Source organism: Thunnus albacares, chromosome 1 (genome assembly GCF_914725855.1).
Source record: "Thunnus albacares chromosome 1, fThuAlb1.1, whole genome shotgun sequence".
In the NCBI taxonomy this organism is placed as follows: domain Eukaryota; kingdom Metazoa; phylum Chordata; class Actinopteri; order Scombriformes; family Scombridae; genus Thunnus; species Thunnus albacares.
Window position 1 is genome coordinate 20,272,158 of NC_058106.1, and position 13,294 is coordinate 20,285,451.

At 40.3% G+C, this 13,294-nt stretch overlaps 1 protein-coding gene across 2 annotated transcripts in view; it reads right to left on the reverse strand.

The window, feature by feature from the left end:
• nedd4a (NEDD4 E3 ubiquitin protein ligase a) overlaps positions 1–13,294 on the reverse strand; it is a 29,248-nt gene that overhangs the window by 10,995 nt on the left and 4,959 nt on the right. Inside the window, exons 1-4 of one of the 2 annotated variants that reach the window (XM_044348507.1) lie at positions 6,459–8,367; positions 1,153–1,203; positions 705–766; positions 418–514 (exon numbers count right to left, since the gene is read on the reverse strand). In XM_044348507.1, the coding sequence (XP_044204442.1) occupies positions 418–514; positions 705–766; positions 1,153–1,203; positions 6,459–7,781 (1,533 nt within the window). In that variant the 5' untranslated portion in view covers positions 7,782–8,367. Of the gene's footprint in view, positions 1–417; positions 515–704; positions 767–1,152; positions 1,204–6,458; positions 8,368–13,294 lie in introns of those variants that run through there. The other variant, XM_044348516.1, reaches the window with a different exon arrangement.

A 13,294-nucleotide genomic window follows, 5' to 3' on the forward strand; every position in this document is an offset into this window, starting at 1 on the left:
TACATGCAATAACTCAGAATCTGGTTTATTTTTGGCTAGTAGAGGCTGGTGGCTTTAAAATCGTGTAACCATTTTGGTTGGTGATCTAAAAAGGTAATTTGAGGCCCTTAACTTGACTGGACTTAAAACACAGCCAATCTGAGGAAAAACCACATAGTATTATGAATAAGTCAGAAAGATTAGTGAGCACACAATTTAAACACAGAGCGTCCCAGTAGCCTACTGGTTAAGACGCATAACACATAACAGCAACGTCTGCTGTTCGATTACAGCTGTGGACCTTTGTCATAAACAACTTTCCCTATCGAATAAAGGCCAAAAATGCCAACAAAATAAATAAAAGAACTCAAGGTTGAAGAGCATACGTGATATTTTTTTTTAAATCATGTACGATAAACAACCGTAAACCAGACTTACATCCGTGTCCTCGGTCTGATCTGCCTCCTCTGAACCCGAGTTTTTTGGCAGGTAGGTCATTTTGAGACGCAGATGACCCTTAACTCTGGACTTGTGGCTGTGTGTGAGTGACAAACAAAAGAAATGTTTTATAGAAGAAAGAAAGAAAGAAATACTGCCATGAATGTTTAAAAAGCGTGTCTACATGTATATTTTCTCCTGTAAAAAAAAAAAAAAGCTGCCAACATAATGTAAAAATGGAATGTAAAACAAGACAAAAGTTTAAATAACCATGAAATCATGCCAACCTTCGTGGGTGAAGCAGAAAATCCTTGAATGTGTATGGCCTTTCTGTGTTAGGATTTTCTGTCTGAGAAAAAAAAAAAAAAAAAAAACAATAAAAGGAAATCTTTAATTCTTCAAACAGGTTTACAGCTGCTGGCACTGTATCACAACAGAATATATTTAAAGATACTATCACATGAAATGATGGTGACCATGTACCATGAGGACTAATTTGTGGGTGTCGTATTTATTACAAAACAAAAGCAGGAACGTAACATAAACATGACGGACTGTGTTTCCATAACTATAGACAACGATGTGGAACAGACACTAAGAATAAGGGCGTGCGTGTGACACAAGTGAGACTGAGGTCAAGTGCTTGTACAGTAAATGCCACGGCAAAACAAATTACATTCAACTTACGTAAATTAATATACAACAGCGGCTGTCCGCAAACAACTAAAGACTCACCGGTATCTGATTTAAGGGAACATCCACCTGTCCGAGAAAGTCATCACGTGTCTGACAGGAAGAGAGAGAGAGAGAGAGAGAGAGAGAGAGAGAGAGAGAGAGAGAGAGAGAGAGAGAGAGAGAGAGAGAGAGAGAGAGAGAGAGAGTCATACACAGATGTCAGGATCATCACAATATTATCTCCCCCTAACCACACACACACACACACACACACACACACACACACACACACACACACACACAGAGGACTGGCCCAGACATGTTCTGTTACTCAGCCATCTAGGGAGTAATGAGAACTGCTGTCATTTCCCTAATAGGAATACACAGGCTGTCTGTGCTACTTACAGTGATTTTTAGCTGTATTTTATCTCTTGTCATATCTTCATTGTATCATTTTTCTTGCAAAAAATCATCTGGCACATCTACTTCTTCTTTAATCATCAGGTGAAACACAGAGCGTCTCTTATCCTCAATCAAGGAAAAGCACCAAACAGCACAAACGCTGCACTATTTTCCCCACTTGAAAACAATGAGTCATTTGACTTGATCTGTTTCCGTATATATTTAGTATGCAGCCTAGATAGGAATGTGTTTACCAGCCTACAATGAATGGCTGCGCTGTGTTTTTATAAACTAAAATAATGTAGCATTTGTCGGATAAATTGTCTTTGCTTTGAACACAATTCACTGGATGCCTTTATCGCGGCCATTACAGTCTTGAAGGCAAACACGCCGCACAGTGGGAGTTAGTCAGTTCGTGACCAAATTAACACTCCCGGCAGGTCAAACTGTCTAACAGCGGTATACAGTGTTTACGTGAACAAATATAGATGGGAGGCCTCCTTCGTCCTGCCCTTGCACTTCTAATAGTTCAGCCAAGTAAAGCAGTCTAAGTCTGAGAGAAAGTCTCCGTGTACACTAGCAGTCAGAACATCCTCATGTGTATTTTAATTATCTCCCCTACATGTACATTAAAAAGATTCAAACCACAATGGTGGGCCCCTTTTTTACTTGGATTTTTAAACCAAGACCATGATACATTTTCTAGGTTTCACATTCAATATTGCTAATTATGGAATTCTTGATTGATCAAAAGCCTAAAAAGACACAAGTAAACAAGTGAAGACATACAAGTATTTCTACAGATTGTTTGCAATTTTGTTGCTCTAGGGATTAAATCTTACTCGGTGTCAACGGTGGCACTTCTTGTAAGTCACTCTGCCAGTTTAAATGGGAATCACAAGTGTACAAAGTACTGCAGCAACTAGCAATTATATTCATTATCAATTAATCTGCATTTTTTTCTCAATTAATTAATTGTTTGATCTAAACAACGTCAAATGTTAATGTCACCAAAATTGGAACAAAGGGCCGTATGGTATTTTTGCTATTCTTTAGCTGTTGTTGTTTTTTATGGTTGCAGTGCATTTTAGGAAAGCCATTTAAGTAGTTTTTATATTTATTTACACACCACAGTCCACAGGATATTATGAAGGTAGTCGTTGGTAATTGGTTTCTGTGTCTTTTGTCATGCTTACATACAGCCCCTAAAGAAGCCAGAAGTACAGGAGATTTACCAGAATGTACAAGAGTTTATACAGTAAATACTGAGGTTTCACACAGCACAATGAACCGTCTCTTCGCCCCCCTTGTATTTACGTTTACAACAGTTAATGTAAGCTGAGAGGAGACTCAGGAGTTTCTAAAATATGAAGACATGAATAAACAAAGTCACTCCGACTGATGAAGGACATTTCTACACTTTAGCGTCCTGTCTCACATATATATACACGTCTGCAAGGTTAATCTGTGGTATTGATTCTCAGATCTTGTTAAAGCAAATTAATTCAAGTGCATATCATGGAGCTGAAGCTTCAGTCACCAGTGTATTGCTCAGGATTACTGCGCTTTTTTTTAATATCCTCCTATCATTCATTCATATCTACTGACAACATCTAAAATGATGACAAGTTTGTTTTAGTGTCATATTCACATGTATGAGTCAGCACTGATTAAATCTACCTTCACTTAAATTCCCCCTCCATTAAAACTAAAATTACAGTATATTTAAGTTTAGACTTCGCAGAACAAGTCATCCACTATTTCTGTATCTCTCAGAAGTCTAATGCTGCCCTTCATAACTTAACAGTCTGCTCAGATGTTCAGAAGCTTGACTAAACAAACATTCACAGACTAATTGGACAACTGATCCTTCTGTCAAAACAAAACTCAGCTCAGTATTTCATAAACAGTAATGCATACACAACTACAAATTAAAAAGTCAAGCAAGTCACTTTTATATCTGTAGCGAACAGAATACACAAACAGTATCTTTCCATCGCAGACTTCCTGGATTTAGGGTGAGGAGAGGCCAAGCTTGACAAAAAGGAAGTGGAAGTATGGAGACATATGAAAAATAGCTATTAAAAATCTGCCAGTGATAAAATGATAACAGAGATAAATGACTGATTCCCATTCACAGCATCCCTGAAGGTTCATTTGACAGTAAATGCAACTCATTTCAGCACGTGGTGTTAGGCGACACTGACCACATCCTGTATGAGGCGGTGGCAAACAGCTACAAACACACGTTTTAGGTGTCTGTGGGGCAAGCTCAGCGATATCCGTTGCCAACAAACTACTTCTGACAGGTGGAGAGCAGATTGTGAAATCTAAACTTCTGAAGAGCTACACAGCTTAAGTTATTGGAGTGAGTAAACAGAGTCTCTGATGATGAACCACTCCTGATCAGGAGCTCACACGTCTGAGAAACAGTTACATTAAGTAGGTTGAAATATACAGTATAAGACACTCAGGGAGCAAATAAAGATTGACAGAACTGCAGAGACTATGCTTTGATTGTCTATAAAAATGATTTGGGAAGTTTTTGTCTTACAAACCTGAAACCATGGTCACTGAAAGAGGCAGCCACGTTAAGTCTGTTAGCCTGCATTATTCATTTGTTACACTGATAGAGAATGTATAACCAGGACATATTTATTTAACAGCTAAAGAAAGGAAGTCTGTATAGTTTCCTAGCTGCTGGCTATGTTACAGTTATTAACCAGTTTAAGGCCTGAGAGTTAAGGAGGTTGGGAAATTTGCTGGTCTCTTTTCATAGTAGGAGAGTGATTTCTTAAAACCACATGTTATCACTTCTGAAGGAATCTGGAAGAGTTCCAACTTGAAGTAGGAAATGAAGCCATCCACCCCCACCACAAACACTGTGGCAGCTGCACAAAACTAGTTAGCCTATCAAATTCTGACGAGTCCATAATGGCCTGTAGGTCAAGTTCAACAAGATACCCTTAAAAAGTTTTGGTCTTGACATTATTACTACATCTTGGTACTTCTTATCGAGTGAATTCCTGCTCATTCAATCAAGTAATGACTTGCGACTGTTCATAATACAGCAGAGAGATTTCTGATAAATGTCGTTCACCTTTCTTGTGTAACGTGGTCACACCTGGTTGTTCATTGACTCATGAGGTGAGGAATATAGGGTTATTAGGACACTGCAGATAAGAGCAGTTAACCTAAAAATTTCCATGAAAACTTCCATTGTGGGACTTTCTTTTCTTTTTTTCTTTTTTTTTTAAACAGCCAGCTACGTCAAAAGGTTTCACAGTTTTTCCTTTGATTGTGAAGCTGTGTTTTTAAAAAAGTAGTTGGTTTCTCTACCGGTGAAATAAATACATGATGTAAACTTTTCCTTATATATTGTAGGTTTAGTTTTTGATTTTACTTTTTGAATCATTTCATAAAATTATAAAATTCCTTTCCTTGTTTTGGTAGTAGTAGACATATTAAAATGTTGTTGTAGCCTGAGGTGATCTCTTTTACCACTGCTCTAAAGTGAAGGTCATCTGTGAGTGCAAAGCTCATATAAACATATCTAGTTAATAAAATGATACTAATTTTAAAAAACAACCCATTTCCAACATATGTGTAATATTCTTACATGGTTCTAAGTTCTCCGAAATAAGACACACTTTTTGTTTATGATTTTTATATTGAAGGTGACTCATTTGATCACCTGATTTTCACACAGTGTGAATCACTTTATTGCGGCTCAGCTGCGGGTGCACAGCAGTCACAATGTAGTCAAATGTGTGTAATATTTGATGCAGAGAAGTAGATGTGTGACATGACACTGGACTAAATGCGCATGAAGGACGACAAACATCAATAGCTAAAGTGTGTATAATCGAGATTTACAGAAGCAAATTTAGATCTTTCAAAGTAGATGCACTTGTTAATTACCGGCGGAGATTTTCTTACTTGACAACCTGCTAAATGCAGGGGGGGTGGGGGGGGGGGCTGACACTTGAAACTTCACAAACACTGCCTAGCAGGCGAGGGGGACCCACAGGGAAGGGAACACACCATCCTTTTACTGGGAAAGGCTCACGCTCCTGTCCTGCCTACATTACATTACCCCCACCATACACTCACACACCATGTCCACAGATGGCTGGCATGACTGTGCGCTGCTCTAGTGTCATGCTGTTAAATTTGAATCCACGGGACTGGGCAGTGCTACAGACCACCAGACTATCTGGAGTCAGGGGGAATATTTCAGAGGCACTTTATTTATATCAGCAAGGGGCACCGCTTTTCCCACCACTAAAATTAGCCCGGGTAAATACTTAAGTCGATTACTCATAGCGTTAACAGAATAATAAAAATTGAGAACTATTCTAAAAACGAACACATGTTCACACACTAGCAAAACCTACACACTCATAAAAAGGAGAAAGTGGGGCAGCTTTTCCTGCTCATTCACAATTTTCTTGGAAAACAATATTGAAATGGATTTACTGTAATGTAACTGAATACCGCTGAATGTTTGTCCACATTGGGCTTGTTAATTGCATGACTTAGCTGTAGCAATCTTCTCAGTTACTGAGTGTGGCTCTATCTTGTGGTGAATCTAATGGCAGACCCTGAGTAAACAGCATTTTAAGGTTTTGAACGGTGATGGAAGTGAAGGAGATCATAGCATATTTATTCCATATTGTAAATATCTAGTACTGTACATGTGTAAGAAGTAATACCCTTGACTGATACACTTTCCGCTATTATCAATAAGCCCAATATGCAAAATTCAGCATGTAGCCAACATTAATGTTTTTGTTATTTGAAGTTTTAATGTTAAACTTCAATCTCATTCTGTACATGGAGGCAGAAGTCAAAATGTCACTTGAGCAGCCCAACTAAAGCAGTATGGAATCTACTTGAACCAGTTGAACAACATTATAGGCGACTGCACGCTGTTCCTTCAAAGGTTCATACATGACACTCACCTTGGTGTTTTGACCAGGGTTCTTTGGTGTATTATTCCCTTTGTGGCTTGTGTTTACATCAGTAACAGAGCTGGGCAACTTAGCTGGGCAGCAAGGAGTCAGATGAATGTGCACATGTGGAGAGCAAGGACTACTGAGTTTTGGATTTGAAACGTGACATGAAATTCCAGTGTTTGGGTAGGGCACCTCCAGGGAAAAGCTCCTTTGAATGGCACGATGACAATGGGTTTCCTCAGGCCTTTCCTGACCTTTTCCTAATGAACAAACTTTTTTCTCTGTTGGTTTAGCTGAGGAGAACAAACAAGCAGAGGTACTACGATACAGTTTTTTGCAAGGGTCCTGTTCACCCTCAGGATGTGCAGCTGGGTAAGGAGCCTCAGGATATTCCACATTGACTGTAGCTGTGGTTGTAGCTCCTTTCCCAGATGTAATTGGTCTCTGGTGAGCAAAGTGCAGCAGCACGCTGCTAGAGTGACGATTTAATCTGTCTTGTGTTAATGACTGTTCCATCACTTTACTCCTGTCCTCTGTTTTGTATTTTGGTTCATCCTGTAAAGGAATATTAAATTGCACCATGTGTTTGGTGTCTCTAAACTCGGCTGAACAGCTTCCTTTTGAGAAACGATGGCCACTTACTGCTGTGGTGGTGGACCCTTTGCAAGTCATTTCCTCATCATCCTGTGAAAATTCACCGGCAGATGTCTGAAAAGATGGCTGATGAGAACCCCTCGCTGGTGGGAGAACAGGTAGAGCCACTGGACTGACTGGGGAAGCAGGTGGAGTGCTGCAGGGGCTCTTTGGAAATATTACCAAGGAGGAGCACCGTCTCAACGGGACCTTGGACTTGCGGCAGAGTAGACTCCTCTCCTGGGTGGTCCTGTGCTTTTCTGAAGCCTCTGGCTCAAAGATGCTGTTACTGCTACAGTACCCGGCATCGCTGGCCATGCTGCTGCTGCACGAGCCTCCGTCAGAGCCAGTACCTGCTCCTCCTTCACCACCCCCGGGTTCTCCATCCTCTATACTGCCATCCAGCTCTCCGCTGAGCTTGCCACAGGGTTGCAGCGAAATCTGCAGAACACTTTTTTTACTACATCCTCCAGTGTTAACCCTGGGTATGAATACTGAGGAGTAACGCTGTAAATTACCATCGTCTGGTGACAGAGGAGTCACCTTCAAGTGGACAGAACTGTGCGCCAGACTCTCTGTGGGGCTTTGAGCTGAAACACTGAGTCCACTCTCTTCACCATGGCTGCTGAGGCTCTCTGACAGAGGGTCCGTGTTGCTTCTCCTTGACGCAAAATGCAAGCGGAGCCGACGTGCCATTCGTTTAACTCTCTAATCCCTGCTGAGCCGGCGAGCGCTGCATGATAAAACTTGCTGGTAGGAAAAAAGAAAAGCAAAGCAACTGCTCCGAGCTCCGCTCTGTGATCACAATCATTAGTGGCTGTACATTGCCAAAATAGCTCTGGTGACAACCTACATTCCTCTCCAGGCTGATCTCAGCTTTTAGTCAGAGGAGGTCAGTGGTTCTGTTTGGAGACATGACCCAAACATACGACCTTTGAAACTAGAGCAAACCCAGAGGTTAGCCCCTTTAGGGAGCTTAAACTCTATACGGAAAACAAAATGACACTAAAACTTAAAGGTTCCACTGCTGACCTGCTTTATAACCTTAGCTTTGCTGCTAATTAACTGTACCTCCTGAGTTCCTGTCAGATTCAAATCTAACACCCCATGTTTTCTCCAGACGCCTTACTCCTGTTCAACACTTTGGAACAAAAAACAACATGGTAGCCCTCTACGGTGCATATTGGACTGAAGCTCTGTTACATCTGCCTCAGGCCACTCACTCAAGACTCTACTTCCTGCTGCAGCTACACTTCTAATGTTTCTGCTGCTCTGTGCCCCCACAAATATTTTTACCCACTGCTATTGAATTACAGGAAATCAAAGGGAATGACTTTCAACATAATTCTATATGAAACTGAGGACTGGGTTGCAAAAATCACATAACACACCATTAAACCACCATAACCCATGAAACTATGCAGGAAAGTGACTGTAAACCGCAAAAGTCATCAATCTGATTTCATGTAAAGGCACAACTTAAGTTATGTAATATTTTAGCAGGTGATATTTGCTTGCAAAGAAACAAACAAACAAAAATTTCAGTAATCTTAAAATCAGTAATCTGATTCTGTAAACTGTAACATTTTCTCTGCCTGCCTGCAGGAAAATGCAAGAAGAGTGAGAAAGAACCATGATTGCTTTGACAGTGACATGACACCTGTTATATGACACCTCATGTAACAGTCAGTGCTGGTCTGATTTCCTTTCCACAACTGTTGACAGTCCTATTTATTAATAGCAGCCTATTGTGTGCCAGGCTGGCCTATTTCAGGGCATTACTCTGCAGCCAAATCTGTTTCAGTTTAATGTGTAATAGTAAGAAGCACATCCAGGATAAAGACATGATTCACCAGAGGACACTTCACTGCTGCAGTCAAACTCATTTTTAAAACAACTCTGACAGAAGCACCAGGAAACCTCGTGACTGGCTATTAATCACTCATCCAGCCAAAAGCAGGTTCAAATAATGGTAGTGCATAGACCATGAGATAAGAGTGGATGACGCACACACATTTACACCAAGTCATATGGTGTAAGAGGCCAATAATAAAGCCAAGCTATGAGTAGTAATACACATGAATATGACAATAAATTCAACACTGTACCTGAGAGAAACTCTGGAAGGACAAACTATATTTACTGAACTCTTTAGGGAACATGTGAGTGTCTTTAAAAACTGTGTCAGCAAGGTGTGGATGGAGTAGAGACTGGACATTAAGAGACAAAGGGTGGCCCTGTAAACCAGCAGGTGCAGCTGCAATGAAGTGAGGTTAATGAGTTGCTAAAATGTATGAAGTAACATCATCTTTTCATGTTTGTGGAGAAATCAAACCTGCTATGTCTACTGTTAATGAAGAAATCTGAGATATCATGGTAAATGGACTGCACTTACATAACGCCTTTCTAGTCTTCCAACCACTAAAAGTGCTTTTACACTACAAGGCACATTCACTCATTCACACGCACACACTGATGGCGGCAAGCTGGTGCAGTCATCAGGGGCAATTTAGGGTTCATCATCTTACCCGAAGCACTTCGACATGCGGACCGGAGGAGCCGGGAAATGAACCACCAATCTTCCAATTAGTGGATGACCCACTCTACCTCTAATCAGCCGCCTCTAATCAGGGGGAAAACAAACCAACATCTTGAAAAAGTAAAAGTCTATCAGAATTGAAAATGGTCTGTACAAAGTACCAGACAGTGAGTGCTCTGTGGGTGTTGAAATGTAAGAAATTGAGTTTCCTGGCATCTATATTTATATACGTACATATATGTAGCTCGACATCTGGGGAGTAACATCACAATAATCTAAGCTTTAAAACATACAGATGCCTGAGCCTGTTTAAAAGAGAGAACTGCCAGCCTGATCAATATCACCAGGACTTTCTGGCTGTCTGTGGACAGATCTAACCACCACTTTTTGTTTTCCTTCAGGAAACAGTTAGGTTTGGTTAGTTAACGTTACACTGTCCCTGAGGCTCTTTAGCCTTCAACAGTCTATAAAAACTTCCTGAATTCTGCCGTTGGTTGCACAACAACTCGTTCCCATTTTATCAGTTTTTTCATGCGAATTTATGATGGCAATTCATTTGCGGAGGAGAATCATGGCAACTTGCACATACGGTGATGCCATGTACAAACCCTTTATTCACACTGTCTCTGAAGGTGATACAGGGCCTGCTGAACAAACGTCTCCCAGTATTTGATATCTGAAAGGACGAAGGAAGTGTCAAAGTATCCATTGGAGTCTGTGCATATGTGAGTGTGTCCAGCTGGTGATGAAACAACGTGGAGCCACTGAAAACAACAGAGCTGCTACATCACTGTCGCCTGGAACACTCCTTCTCTCACTTCATTCACTAAATAGCTTAACCTGCTCAGCAAGCAGCTTAGGTGCTGAACTCAGCATAAATGACTCGTACTTATTTCACACTCCAGCATTCACAAAGTGACTGATTAGAAGCTAAAAGTGTTGTATTCTTTGAGCCTTATGGTTGTGCTAAACATTTAAAGATGGTGTTGCTAGAGGAAAGATATTAAAAAACAAAAGGGTTTGTCCCCCCTGGAAGCACAAATGTTCATGTCCTTATATCTATGCTTAAGACTAAGTTGGCCTGAGTGCGACACAAGACAAAAGTGTCCAAAACCGCCGGCGGAAATTAATACAAGATGGGAATTTCATGGCAATCTGCCCGTTATCCTTTGATATTTCTCTGGTAAATGTGGAAACTGTGGCTTTATAGTGGCGCTAAAGGAAAGACATGCAGTTCCCAGAAATATCAGGATTCATCCTGTAGGCAAATGTCAATGTAATACTGCGGTTAGTTTTAAAGATACATTGTCATGAAACATAATGTTGATCAAGGGACAATTTGAACCTCGTAGTAGCACTACATGTAGGTGAAAGGTCGAGCTGTGAGTGACAAAAAGTACGAGGTAGTCATCAGTGAGGAACAATAAGTAGACCATGATCAACAGACACAGTTTCAGACTCGACTGCTAACAAGACAAATGTGAACAAGTTTCCTGCATTCTCTGCCCAATGCTCACTTCCTCACTCACATACAGACATGCACACACACACACACACACGTAGGCACTCTCTTTCTCTTTCTCTCTCTCTCTCTCTCACAGTGCTGACACGCCCTCCAAATTTCTATGAAGTCTACCTGCAGCATGACAAGGCAGCTTTGAGTCAGTCACACCCTGGTTTGTTTTATCATGTGACTGTAAAGCAGTGACGTAATAAGAAGTTCTAGAAGAATCCAACCAGACTGCAAATAAAACAACACAGAGTAAAGAAAGCACAAGGTTTTACAACCAAACTAAATCCTGGATTAAAGCTGCTGCTTTATTTAAACCTGCTGAGGGACCATGGATGAAAATCAAATCCAAACCAAAATTGTGCAACACATGAAACTGCAGCAAATGCTCAATATCTACAAGCTCCTTTGCAAATTCACTAATATGAATAGAAAATAAAAATAACAAAGGCAAATAAATAAAGTACTGCAAGACAATGACAATAATGAGAACAGCAGGGAGGGAGAGGGATAAAACAAATACATGACGTTGTATGATAGAGCACTTTTAGTTCAGTGCAGAATTTTGACACACTGTGCATAAATTACTGGATTATTCACTGTTACAAATGGCTTTCTGGCACACAGCTGTGCAATGATTTGACTAATCTGCTGATAATCTAATTTGCTGCTGCTTGTTATGTTCACTGAGCAGCTTCTACCAACAGGACGAGTTGATGAAGCAGCATCTAGCCACGGACACTGCTGGAGATTGGGCAGGTAAAGATATGTCCAAACTCTTCATAAGTGCAATTCAGTGAGAAAACTGCAGTTATTTCAGTGCAGAGAATTACAAGCCACTGTTGTTTCAATTAAATCACTGTTGTTTTTAGACACATAAAAATACAGTAGGTGTGGAATATGTGGCCAAAATGTTGAGTGTAGGCTACACAAGCTTCTTATATTAAAGTGTTATTTTGCTCATATTTTCTAATAGTTCTAATTTAAAAGTTTGACACTTGACAGTATTCCTGTTCTTCTGGAGGTGCATGTGTGTAAAGTTAAACAAAGAGATGACAATATGTAATTTATTCACCACATGTCATTGTACACATTCAATATGCCTTCAGAGAAAATAATTTTATAATTTTATGGTGATGTCTTCAAATGTCTTGTTTTGTTTTGTCAACAGTCCAAAATCCCCCAAAAATTCTGTTTATTATTATTATGTGTGACAAAGGAAAGCTTCATATCCTCACATTTTTGGTATTTTTGCTTAAAAAAGAGCAAAAATGTTCCCTCTGTAAGCTTTACAATCTGCAAAGCAATACAACATCTTTTATCCCTAGACCCTTGATTCGATAAAGAAAAACTGCCCCCCAAAAAAACCCCTTTAACAGGGGAAAAAAATGGAAGAAACTTCAGGAAGAGCAACAGAAGGATCCCCCTTCTAGGATGGACAGACATGCAGTGGATGTTGTGTGTACAGAAGACTCCAGATGGCAGATTAATCACCTAATCTTTGTAGCTCTAGTTGAGTATTTTGTGGGGTCAAAACCAGGACTCTGGGGCCGCTTGTGTTGGCTAACGTCTTGGCTATGTTTACATTACATACAGAAAAAGCCCAGTTAGCCGCAATTCTCACACAACAGCAATGTGTCACTGTGGTTTGGCTACTCAGGTGTCCCAGGACCTGCTGTGCATCACGTCAGCATGAAACTGGGTCAGCAGCTCAACTGATATGCTGCAACTCGTTTCTCCTAGAAGCTTTTACTTTGCTTTTATCATGGCATCTATATTCTCTACAGCCTCCATTCTCCTAACTCACTCTACCAAAACATGACAACCTTGGATCACTTCTTACTAAAACTCCTGCTACAAACCACAACCTTATGCACGTGTTTATAACAGAAACTACTTAGCTACAGATCACCTCACACTGTAAGCAACAGGCATGAGGATGATCTTAAGGTAGCCAGATTTGCCCGTATTTACAGCTCTGAATAATAAAGTATCCCAGTTTCCAACAATATCACATATGTCGTGGCAAAATAAGGGCAGCTGTATTTTTGACAGGCTGACACTGTACTCGATCTGCAGAAATATGACACATTCCCTTGTTCAGCACTGATTATGGTGTGTTAGGTTACTAAACGGAATATTTTAAAATATTGGTTTACA